The following is a 13,267-nucleotide window of genomic DNA, read 5'->3' on the forward strand; positions in this document are numbered from 1 at the left end:
GAGACTGCACCAGATGTTTGAGATAGGGTTTGGTTAGTGAGATGGTAAAGGGATTCCCTCTGCCCACTGTTTCAAGCAGGGGACAGTCTGGGGTAAGAATTGATGCCACACCATTGGGCACCATGTATTCATTCAGTACAGTGTCACAGAGTAAGCAATACTCAGTCCTCTGATTTCCTAAGCTGTGTTTCTCTTTTTAGCTACTTTATTTTGAGTTTTAAATAGTACAGGGTTTGAGAACATATCATAAAGCTTACAGTTTGGCACAGTTACGTAGCATAATACTTTCACATACATCAGAGGGGTGATTGCTAGGTTTCAGAAGGGAAAAGTGGAAAAAAGGGGGAAAGTAAGGGAGTGAAGGGAGAGGGGGGTGGTACGGGTTCAATAATCGACAGCTCACAATGCATTATACCAAACAGGACATCCTAATGTCACTACTATAGTTCAGATTAATAGGGATCAGGAGTGTCTTCTTCCTCCTTCATAGGGATTATTTCAAATAGTCTGGAACACACCGAAACATCAGACAGGACTGCAGGATCCCCCCAAACACCTGGGCTCATCTCATGTGGGTAACAATCAGGTGCCACATTCTTTTAGACTTGTGTACCCTGTCATTATCAATGGTGGATATTTTTTCCATTGCAAAGATGGCCCATATTTTACCCCACCACGTTTTAAGTTGAGGCACAACTGGCTTTTTGAGACTTGGCCTATAGCTTGTCTTGCGGCCAGAACCAAGTGTGATAATAGTTTCCCTAGGTGTGTAGTCAGGGAAAATATGTTGTTTCTATCTATGCCCCCCAGAAATAATATCCAAGGTTGTAATGGCCCATGATATCTTTGATATGTGCCAGAAATTTGCACCAGAACATCATGATAATGAGACAGGAAGACCATTCATATGTTAGTGTTCTGTGATCACCACACTCCTTCCCACGTGTATCCAATGGCCCCCAAACATTGCTTTCAATCGCGTAGGAGAAAGCTTTGAAGTGGTTAGGAGCTTGTAGGCATTTTCTCTATGTTGTTTATAGGAAGACAACTTGGCTGCCTTCATCCAGATTGCTAGCCAAATGTCTAGTGGAATTTCTTCTCTGATGTCCCTCTCCCATGTCATAACATAGTTATGTTTTAGGAAGGACCTACCTTCGGGAAGTAATGGTAGAGCCATATGATACCTTTCCAACTCACATTATTGACAAACAGGGAATCTAAGTGGGTATGTTCCCTACTTGGTTTATCGTTTATGTCTCATCCCCTATTCAGTGCATTAGTTTGGATCATGTATTCATCTTCTCAGAGGAGACACAATCAGTCCTTAATCTCTTTTCAGGTTAGAGGGCTCCACTGTCAAACAAATCTCTCAATAGAGGTGGACATCTATGAAATCACAGGGCAGAAAGGCTCTGGGTAAATCTTTGCTTAAATATGATAGGGGACATTGCGTAAGGGTTAAACAAAGAGCCTTTTTTCATCATTACCTTCTGCCAGTAACCTACCAGGATTGACATAGTTCTGAGCATCCCCTCAGGAGCAGACCCTGTACTTGGGGGGAGCCACAGAAACCATCTGAGGGGAATAGTTAAGAATTCCTGCTTTACCTCTTTCCAGGCCATAATTCCATTCCAGGAACAGATTTATTTTTGCTGCACATTTTCACATTGGTGAAACCAGACACTCCTCAATTGCAGAGCTGTATAACATTGTTCTCGGGATGTTTGAAGATTTACCCTTCCAGACAAAGTCTGACATTCCTGTTATTTTTTGTGATAGAATTGTTTTGGAGAAGCTGAGAAGTACAGCTAGGGCTAGTACCTCGATGATGACAGCCCTGTCAAAGACAATCTAGTCTACAATATCATTGACACCAATACCATAAGTTACCTGTTCTCCTCTAAGGGTGCTGACAAGCTTCCTCTCTCTAAGGACATCATTGTCACTGTAAAGAACCAGAGGTCATGCAGGTACCTGTTGCGTTTTTGACAGGTTTGCAGCAGATGATTGTTTCCTACAACTGCCCTGTCCTCAGCTTCTTCCACACAGACTCAACCTCTGCCTCCATCTATGCCACCTACGCTTCCTCCACCTCCTTCTACTCCTTCGCAACCGAAGACACCTGCCAGAGCTGTCACTCATCCATTGGTCCATACATACCCAAGGACAAAGGGGAGAAAGGATCATCCAATTTTTAATATTCAAATTTGGACGTAGCTGAACTCCCACAGGGAGACCGTGAAGGCAGTAATGAATAGGGCGGCTATATCTTAACCAAGGGGGGTGATAAATTGGCCATTCAAATAGAAGCACCTCCAGATGGCATAGCCCACTTTTTATACTCAGGAGGAGATGGCAGCTAAGAGATTCAAATACCCAATTACTTTGGTGGAGCAGCAATACTTCCTTCACACCTTTAGCTTCACCTCCTTTTTCAAGGGGTGGAGTGATCCAAGTCTACACTTTTGAGTAACTTTACACTTGGATTTTAATTGCCAAAAGTAGTAAAGTTACTTAAATGTGTAAAGGTAAAGTTGGATGTGTATCTTACTCAAATGTGTAACCTACCTTTATGAATAGGCCCCAGTGCCTTCCGTGATCTGGTTCATCTTTAATGGATGCAAGTAGCTGCACTTATGCAATTAAAGATTCAGACATTGAGTCACAAAGCAATTTGTGGAAAGGCGCACTGTACATCCAAACTATCTTAATACTTCCTTGGTTATGAGTGCCTCCTAGAATTCCATGAGTGTGGGAAAAGTTGGTCAGATTGTTTACGTCCCTTTGGAGTTTTTCTGCAGAAAAGTATTACCAGGTCAAGTCTTCCGATATTTATTGTGTGGCGGGGAAGCTGCAGATATTACTTAGAGATATGGTTAAATGTGTTTGTTATTCGATGGGGGAATTTGTAATTGTAGTTATTTATTGAAACCATTAAATAACACCACCCAAAGTTATTGTTCTTTATTTAGTGTGATAAATAGCTCTCAAATACATACATTCAACTCCCTAACAATTATGCCATCCAGTTTCAAGAATGTCAGATCTGGGGGAAAGTCGCTGGTAAAATGTGCTCCCTTCAACCATATGTGCTGTTGAAAGTCCTCGCAGATTTCAGAAGTTCCTGAAGACCTCTTTTTACCAAGCTTTTACAAAGAACTTATGGCTGTCCTAGCTACATTAGCCGTTAATGTACCCACGTGTTCTGAAACAGTTGTTGAGAGGCATGGTTTGAAGCTCACAAATCAAAATTTAACATTACACAACTTTCTTCTGAGCATACCACCTAACCAACCTGCAAACGAAAGTAACACCGACACAAGGTATATTTATCATAAAAAGGCATTGTAATGTAGCCGGTTCAGTCAGTCAATATGGTTTGCATGGATTAGACACTGGTTAAAATAATAATCTTTTTATTCCTAGATTGTTACAATTCATCAGGAACCCTTTGTATATGTGAGGGGGACATTGCCAGATGGAACATGCAAGGAGGAATACACTGTCAATCATGATCCAATCAAGAAAGTTATCTGTAATGGCCCAAACCAAACTGTACTAGGTAAGCTATCTAGTTAAATTAAGAGATACTTAAAATTTGTTTTGTCCACCTTAAACATTCTTTATAGCATTAAATTGTCTAGAAGACATAAGATTCTGGCCATGCAAGTATCTGCTTTACCTTCATATGCTCTCCAGGCTTCCACAACCCTATGGACCTTTCAAGTATGGTGAGGGTTTCAACTGCCCTGTAGGTCTTCCTGCCTCTGAAAACAATTCATTACTGAAATGAGACAGACTCATCTGCAGATATTTACACATACTCCCTTGATAATTTGTACCATTTGTTGTACTGTGGAGGCAAGTTGTAATTGTTGAAAAGATGCATAGTCAGTGTAAAGGTCACAATTACAAAATATATGCATATTTTGTGGGTTTCCATATGAATAGCATCAGATGCAGGCTTTTCTGCAGACTGTTTATCATGGCCATGTTGTTTGTAAAGTGTATTAGATATTTAGAGGGTGCTCAAGTGCTACAAATAAGCCTCCCTCACTCCTTTCTCAAATCACACACAAAATCTAGCTATAGTAGTGCACTTGACTGATAAATGATGTGTAAATAGTTTGAATATTGAATGTCTCTATCATGTGTTTTTCTAGTGTGTCTTTCTTTTATGGAGACATTCTTCTTACAAAGGTTTTTTTAAACCTTCCTCCATTTTGTTTGACTATATCAGATTATCTCCAATCATTGTTTATCTTTCTGGAGATATGAACTCCAGAACTGAACATTATAGATGCTCTCATCAGAACTAGACACAATATTCCATATAAAGACTTTGTAGTAGCTTTGCTTTAACCACGATAATTATGCAGAACTTTGTTATTCATTCAAGATGTCTTTGACCCACTAACACAAATTCAAATTAATAGCAAATATGGGATCCCTAAGGGTAGCATTTTTAGATGTTTCATAAAAATAAGTAGATGCTTTACGGTTTCAAAGAGAAGAGGAGGGTATTGCAAACTTTCTAAAACCTTATGTGGAATAACATTAAAAGCAAGACTAGAGCCATAGATATCTTGATGGAAGATCCAAAAAGTCCTAGAGACAGTCCACTAATGAACTGGCAACCCATGTAAATCAGAGCAATAGGTGTGCAGCAATCTAGAACTAGAATCAATTGTGCTGCCACAGTCTGGTCTACGTGCAGCTGATTATTCAGATATTTTGGGAAGCTTAAATAAAAGGTTTTACCATAAAGTAACCTTGGAGAGATGATTGCTTGAACTTCTGATTTCCTTTCTTATGATAAGTGTCCAAGTATAATCTTCTTCTATGTGTTTTTTTTTTTTTTTTTTAAAAGGCTGTTAAACACCACTTCACTCACATGAATTTTAAAGCATAGGGTGTCATCAGACCATAGTCAGTGATGATGTGCAAAGAAGGCTAGTTGCCTGCCATCATCGCCTCACTCCTGAGGACCCAGCTTTCCTCATCGAGCACCCTATCCTGGAGAGCCTAGTTATCCAGGCCTCCACGTCCAAATTCATCCCTGATGCATTCAATACCATACACCCAGATAGGGAATCGAAGAGGCGGACACCTTTGGCAAGACAATGTTCTGTTCCACCAGCCTCGCACTACAGTCCGTGAACACCAGATGCCCTTTGGGCTGAAACACCCACATAGCTTGGGATTCTGTAAGTGCTGCCCATAGTCGCCGGGGAGGCCCAGACATACTGTCACAGGCTATTGCAAGTGAGATAGATGCAGCAAAGGTCACCAGTCACTGCAGTCTGGATATGCCTGACTCTCTCAGCAGAGTGATTGCATCATCAGTGGCACTCAGATATCACCCCTGGCTAAGATTAACTGTTTTTTTCAGGGGATTTCCAGGCATCCTTTATGGACATGACCTTCAATGGCCTCCGTCTCTTTGGAGACATTCCTATAGAATGGCGAATCTAGGATACTCAAGCTATGATTCTAAACATGTCAGCCTCTATCCTGGATATCGGTGAGACTGACTCTGTGGCTGCAGAGTCTCATGGCTTCCTGCATCTTGCTGTTAACAAATTCTCATTGGCATATGCAGGCTCTGCACTGGAACGTGAGGTTCCAGTGGGCTCAGCACCAGTGGAATATCCCTGACCTCATCCAGGCATCAGAGGGAATTGCAAAAGCCCTACAGTGGAACTACGACTGCAGACCCCTCTCCCTTCCCTAACCAGAGTTGACCGCAGTGATAGATTTGTCACTTTTAGGCAGGGGCAGACTTCTGGTAGAGTTGGAGATTAGAGGACTCTGGTCTTCATGGAGTCTCAGATCCACATCTCAGATCTGGAGCTGAGCAATTCCGACTAGCATTGATAGTTTTTCTGCCTTCTATCGAGGGAAGGCTAGTTCAGGTGTTTACAGTGAACACCACTGCCATGTGGTATTTCAACAAACAAGGCAAAGCGGGGTCATGGACCATCTGTCAAGAGGCTCTGCATCTCTGGACATGGCTGGAAACTCATGGCATTTCCCTGGTGATTCAACATCTGCCAGGTTTTCAGAATGCCAGAGCAGACAACTCAGCCATCAATGCCTAGTGCATCACGAATGGCGTCTTCATCCTTAGGTGGTACACAGTATTTTCACAGATTGGGGTGAACCTTGGTTAGGTCTGTTCACCACTTCCGAGAATGTGCAATGTCAGCACTTCTGCAAACCAGATTTTCCAAGGTGACTCTCACTCAGAGATGCTTTTGGTCTCAAGTGGAGCTCTGGCTTCCTGTACACCTTTCTGCCAATACCACTCCTGCCCAGAGTTCTCAAGAAGATTAGGAACGACTGGGCCCCAGTCATTCTTACAGCTCTGGATTGGAGACAGAGAGTATGGCATTCTGAACTCGGTCTGCCGATCAGGCTGCTTCTTTGGGAGGATCTACTGTTGTAGCAGCAGCTTAGAGTCCTTCACCTGACCTGAACCTGCACATGCTCTGCCTTCATGCATGGAGATTGAGCAGTGGCAGTTGACAGTTTTTAGCCTCCCAACAGAAGTCTGTGATGTTGTTCTGGCAGCTAGGCATCCTTCAACCAAGACAGTATACGCTTGTCGTTGGGACAAATTTGTGACTTGGTGTGCATTGAAACAGGTTGATCCTCTTTCTGCAGCCTTATTTGAGGTTCTCTTGTTTGTTCTCCCTTTAACCCAGCAAGGCTTTGCTTTTGGCACTGTTAAAGGATATATATTATCCATATTGGCTTTCTTTTGGCTGCTGGATCAGTCCTCCCTGTTTAAGTCACAAGTTGTGACTAGTTTTCTCAAATAACTTCTGCATATGCTCTCTCCACAACCTTTCATCATGCCTCAGGGGGCCCTTAAGCTAATTCTAACTTAATTAACTAATTCTAATTTAAGCCATTCAAACCCTTGCAAAATTGTCTCTTTCATTTGCTGACCATACAAACATCCTTTCTAGTGGCCATTACATCAGCCAGGAGGGTTAGTGAATTGCAAGCACTCTCTGTGCACCCTCTTTACACAACTTTCTACTCAGACAAACTGGTCTTGAGAACCTGTGCCTCTTTCCCACCAAAAGTAGTATCATCTTTTCACATACGCCAGTCCATCACATTGCCTCCTTTCTTTGCTCAACCTTACCCCTCCAAAGATGAGGAGGGACTCCACTGTTTGGACCCAAAAAGAGCATTGTTTTTCTACATTGATCGCACTAGAGAGTTCAAAGTGGACGATCAACAAACTAGAGTTTGTTGGGGCAAAGAAATTTACGGCTGTGCAGAAACGAACAATCACACAATAGATAATGCTCTGCATTAAAATCTTCTGTGTATTGGCCAAGATGCAACCCCCTGAGGGCTTACTTGCTCATTTCACTGGAGCTAAGACTGCAACCACTGCGTTAACTCACAGAGTCCCTGTCCGGGACATCTGTCAGGCAGAAACCTGGGCTTCATTGCACACTTTTACCAAGCACTACTGCCAGGACAGTCAGGGCTGTCATGACAGGCACTTTGCCTGTTCAGTCCTCCATGACTTCTAGTCTAAATCTGTTTGCACATCCAGCTCCAGAGAGGGATCTATTCTAAGGTAAGGAATCTGCGTCTAGAATTCTCGACCAGATGAAAAAGTTACTTACCTTTGGTAAAATATTATCTGGTAGAGACTCTATCTAGATGCAGATTTCTTACCGCCTTCCCATCCTCCCTGCTCTGTGAACAGACTTCGCCATATTGGGTAACCCCTATGAGGTCCTTAGTGTCTGCATTCTGGTACTTCAGCAACCTTCATGGCTCCAAGCTTCTGACGTGGGAAATTCACAAAAAGTAACTGATGTCAGCGTGCTGGGATGGTACCTATATAGGCACTGCACACTTCACCTTTTGGTGTGGACGACACCGATGTGGAGCCTAAAGACGCTTGAAAAGTTTTGGGATCAAGTCCGCATCTGGGAATTATTTTCTAAGGTAAAAAATCTGAGGCTAGATAGAGTCTCTACCAGATAACGTGTTACCGAAGGGAAGTAACTTGTTTGATTATTTGCAACAAAATAGACTACAGTGTGACTGAAACAAAGAATACTTTCAATATGGTGCCGAAAGAAAGTAAATAGGTCAGCAGGAATCAGGCAACACATTTAGTTGATATCAGTGGCTGCCAGTAGTGAGGAAATCAAGTGCACTTAACACAGAATTTAGATTTCCCTATGACATTGTTCTACCTAACTCTTGGCAAGACTGGTGACACATTCTTTATTCACAGAACTTCAGTTCCATTCAGTCAACTTGAAGCTCTTATACTTTTAGTAAGACAGATGCGAAAACATTTCTCAGCAGATGTGCTCTACATTAGTGGCACAGTGCTACCATAACTCAGCAGGCTGGTATCCATTTAGCATGATGTTGCCAGTACTTCTCATGTGGCCTGCCATAATAATCATATGTGGAGTAATCGTACGTATGCCTGGATTTCCGAAACAAGTGTTGATGTACTTAAGTGGGAAAGTACCAGCACTTCTTTGTAGGTCCTCCATAACCATACTGGAAAAATATGCTGTCTACAGCAAGGTTGCCATATCTGTTAATGTGTATATTTAGTGACTTAACAACTGCATCTATTTTCGATTTCTAGTACTTCGCATAGTCAAATACGCACCATTATTGCAATTCAATATAATTTATATAATAATTTAATAATTTCTAATGGAATTGCAAATAAATATTATGTGAGACGCCAGAGAGTGAACACATGAATCATTGACTGCCCTGTTCTAAAAACCAAGCTGCATTTCTTCAAACTTCAATGCTTGCCAATTTTCGAAGACAAGACATTTGTCCACCCTTCTCTTTTTTGCATTCTTTAACACAACGTCAGAAAACAAACACAACACTACACCTTAATTGTACTAAACTTCAAAAGAAAGCATCCCATCAATTCTGTTAAGTGTAGACTCCAGCCTCAATTATTGTACTGACCACTGCCCACTACAGAGAAACTTCAGGGAGTTCTGCTCAGAGACTATCACATTGTTATATATTTTTGTGTATAACAAGCCTAGGTTTGTCTGGAGAAATCATTACATGCAGCATAGAATGAATTGATCTCGCAATGAACATGTATTAGTCGCTCTTACAAATTGCACTTTTCTGTGCAGCCCCCCTGTGTTTTCATGTGTTCATTCACTCTCCCCCTGTAGTTCATAGCAATCCTTTTCCAATGCAGATCATTTTGCCATGGTGTGGTGTTCTGTATCTAGGGCTGAGGGAGCATGATTCTGTATCTGTATCCAAGTTATGATGTAGAACCCTAGTTACCATGCTGTGAGCATGATTCTATATCCAAGTTATGAGGTAGAACCCTAGTTACCATGCTTTAGAATGCATGATTGTTACCACGGGCGACTGAGAAGTAGTTGCTCTGTGGTTGACTGTGGATGAGGTCTCTCCTGAGGATGTACTTTAATAAAGAATTCCTGCTTTACATCAAGATTTCCTGGCCTGCCTTCTATAATTATTTTACATTTGGCGACGATCATGGAAACAAACCCCTCCATACCTGGACTTCTATTGAACAACTGAAAGAGACCTCAACATTTAAAGTGCCTATCTGCTCTACTATTTCACCTCCTTTAAATCTTCAAAGAGAGTACTTCGCTTCACAAATTACTGTGGACATCAAATCCACTTCCACGTTCGGATTGGTGATTCATTTCACTGGGCACTTCTGTTATGTAACTATTGAATACTTAAACATTTATATAACTCTTTGAGTTACGACTTATTATTTTTATTTACTTTTCTTACCTGCTTTTATTTTACTTCTGCGCAAGCTTTTCAAATTGCTATTTGTTGGAAATTAAAGCATACTTGAGTTTAACAGACTCTCCTCGTGCACCGCCTCGCGACTTGTGAGTAAGGAGAACAGCTTCCTTGCGCCACTTTCTCGCAACCTGCCTTACTAGTGCAGTTATTACTTAAATCTGGTGTGTGAAGAGCAGAACGCGTGAGTACGGTAAAGCATGGAGGCGGTGAGCAACGTAGGCAAAGCATGTGCGTAGTGACGTAAGGTAGCGCACATTGCAGCCAGTGTCAGAGTGAACTAGCAACAGGGACACCCATGGAGGAATCTGTTCACTGATACGCACAGCTACAGATTCAATGCACATAGCAGGAAAATCTATTCGCTGATGCACACAACTTTGAACAGCGCACAGTGCAGCCAATGTCAGCGTGTCCTAGCAACAGGGACACCCGTGGAGGAATCTGATCACTGATGGGCACAGCTACAGATTCAATGTGCACAGCAGGAAAATGTATTCGCTGATGCACACAGCTTCGAACAATTATCTTGCTCATGACTACAGCTATGAAATAATTGCGCACAGCGATTGAATATTATACCAAATACGCCTTGTGTTGCTGGCAAGACTAGTGCTACTAATTAATGCAACAGTGATGGCAAGTTTTTCTTCCTTTAGAATCTATTCAGCAAAGTGTCAATTATCAGTATAAAGACAACCTTTGGCAAATCTCAGCAATTAGCACGCTTCAATTGCATTTTATTGTTCCAACATTTACCAACCATGCAAAATGTTACTACACCTCCTTTTTTTCTATCATCTCCTGGTGACCCACCTTTGCCTTGGTTAAAATGGAAGAAAGTACTTGGTCACTATGCACATGTATGTGGGACATCTCTCAGTGCTGAGATAAAGACTTTCTTTGCTGATGCATTGCCTAGGTTCAGAGGGACTGGAAGTTTTTGAGCATCTTCCTGACCTGCCTCAAAGTGCTTCTTCAGGGTAAAACAAATATGAAATTTGTATAAAAAAGTTAGACTTGCATTATCTTCCCAAAATCAGCATAGTACTTGAAAGATATCCTTTTGGGAGGAGAATGCAACGTCAGGAAGAATCTGTGTTCCAGTATATCACAGAATTATGCAGATTAGCTTCCACATGCAATTTTGGTGTAACTCTGGAAGGCAGATTATGGGACCAACTAATATTGGGTTGTGTTTTAGACATAACAAGGGACAGCTTGTGGCAAATGGGCAATCCTTCTCTGCAGGAAGTACTTTCTCTTGCGAAAATGCATGATCATTCAAAAGCAAGTGTAGAAATAATACCTAAGAATACCTCCTCTAACAGGCATGATAGTGATTCTGTGAAGGTGATTCAAGATAACCCAACAAACATTTACTTGAGTACGGATTCTACACTGAAAGCGCCTCTGGTAAAATGTTTTCATTGTGGTAATACTGGTCATGTAGCCAATTTTAAGGATTGACCTGGGTGGAAAGCAACATGTAAAATGTGTTGTTGAAAAGGCCGTTTTACAAAATGTTGTAGGTCATCTAAAATGTCAAAAAGGTAAGAGAAGTTAATCTTTATGAAGAAAGTGTGAAGGAAAGAGGCAGCATTCTTCAGGTTAATGAAGGTCCTATAGAAATGGTCATAGTAAATGGTGCACCTGTTCAAATGTTATTTGACTCTGGAGTCTTTTATGAACAGCATCTATTAAATAAAGTTAAGATACAAAGGCCAGAAGTAAAACCAAAAGGTCATGGGGTGCACCTATTGATCTGTTAGGATACTTCTGGGGTACAATTGAATTTGGAGGGAGGATAATCCCAGGAAAAATGTATAGTTCAATGAAAGGAGACTCATTGATCAGTTGGTTTCACCAAAGAGACTTGTATGTATATTTGGATCCAAATGAAAATCCTCTGGCTTGTCTCAAAGAAATGCTTTGAGTTAAATCTGTGTGTGTTGGGAGTGAAGGTTGGGTTAAAGAATTTCCTGAGGTGTTTTGTAACAAATTAGGCTGCCTAAAAGGTTACATTCATTTCATAAAACTCAAACATGATGCATCACCTAAAGTAGGCAAGGTTAGGAATGTTCCTATGTTGGTGAAGGAAAGCATGAAAGAAGAATTGAATAAACTGGTTGAAAATGACATCATACAAGATATGTGGAGGCAACTAAATGGTTGTCTCCAATTGTTATGGCTCGAAAGTCTAATGGAAAGGCCCGACTTTGTATTGATTTAAGAGAACTCAACAAAGTGGTCGTAGTTGACCGCTACCCTCTCCCCAACCTTACTGAATTACTGACTTCTCTTGATGGAGCGAAACATTTTTCTTCTCTGTATCTGTCTTCGGCCTACCATCAGGTAAAATTGCAACCTATGTCCCAAGATCTAACAGCTTTTATCACTCCTTTTGGCACATTCAAGTTTTTAAGAATGCCCTTTGGCTTAATTTCTGCAGACTCAGTATTTCAGAGGGGATGGAAAGAATTCTGAAGGGCGTGGGAGGAGTCAGAGTGTATCAGGATGATGTGCTTATAGTGGAAAAGGATCCTAAGGAACATGAATGTAGGTTAAGCGAAGTGTTGTCAATATTACAAACTGCTGGTCCTACCCTTAGTACAGATAAATATAAATTTGATGTGCAAGAAATCAAATACTTGGGCCATTTGGTATCAGTCACATGAATCAAACCAAAAAAGGATTTGGTAGAAACAATATGTAAATTACAAGTACCTCAACACAGAGGAACTCATGAAATTCCTTGGTATGGCTGAATTCTATAACAAATGTATCCAAAACTTTGCAGAAAAAACATACCATATGAGAGAATTACTAAGGGAAGGAATTCAAATGGTGTAGTGTTTGTGAAGGTGAATTTGATGTGGTTAAGAAATGTTTTTCTAAAACACCAAATCTAAGGAGTTTTGATCCAGAAAGAGAATCCTACATTAAAACAGATGCAAGCTCAAGAGGTTTGGGAGCTATCCTTACTCAGAGGACTGATGGAGAAGAAATAACTATATTGTTTATTTCCAGATCTCTGAAGGGAGCTGAAAACAATTATGCAGTTATTGAGAAAGAAGTGCTAGGAGTTTTTTGGGCGGTACGCAAACTGAGAACATTTTTGTGGTGAAGGAAATTTGAGATTCAAACTGATCATAAACCTCTCAAGGAAGTATTTACCAAAAAGGGCATAGACTTTGTGTCTCACAGAATACGAAAATGGGTAGTAGCATTGCAAGAATTTGACTTCACAGTGTCCTATTTACCGGGTGTCAATAATATTATTGCTGACTGTGTATCCAGACTAGGTGATGCTAAAAGTGAAAATGAGGACGATGGTGAATGGTTTGCTGTAGAAGAATTTGATGAAGAAATCAAAGTATGTGTGATTACAGAAGGATTAATACCTGAGGAAGAATGGAGACAGAATTTGAGAATT

General features: G+C 41.0%; 1 protein-coding gene across 9 annotated transcripts in view; it reads left to right on the forward strand.

The window, feature by feature from the left end:
* The window catches only part of GRIN1 (glutamate ionotropic receptor NMDA type subunit 1), a 775,019-nt gene that overhangs the window by 394,221 nt on the left and 367,531 nt on the right, over positions 1 to 13,267 (forward strand). For all 9 annotated transcript variants that reach the window (XM_069241305.1, XM_069241308.1, XM_069241309.1 and 6 more), the window contains one exon: positions 3,427 to 3,562. In XM_069241305.1, the coding sequence (XP_069097406.1) occupies positions 3,427 to 3,562 (136 nt within the window). The remainder of the gene's footprint in view (positions 1 to 3,426; positions 3,563 to 13,267) is intronic.

The sequence above is a fragment of the Pleurodeles waltl genome, chromosome 6, assembly GCF_031143425.1.
Source record: "Pleurodeles waltl isolate 20211129_DDA chromosome 6, aPleWal1.hap1.20221129, whole genome shotgun sequence".
NCBI lineage: Eukaryota > Metazoa > Chordata > Amphibia > Caudata > Salamandridae > Pleurodeles > Pleurodeles waltl.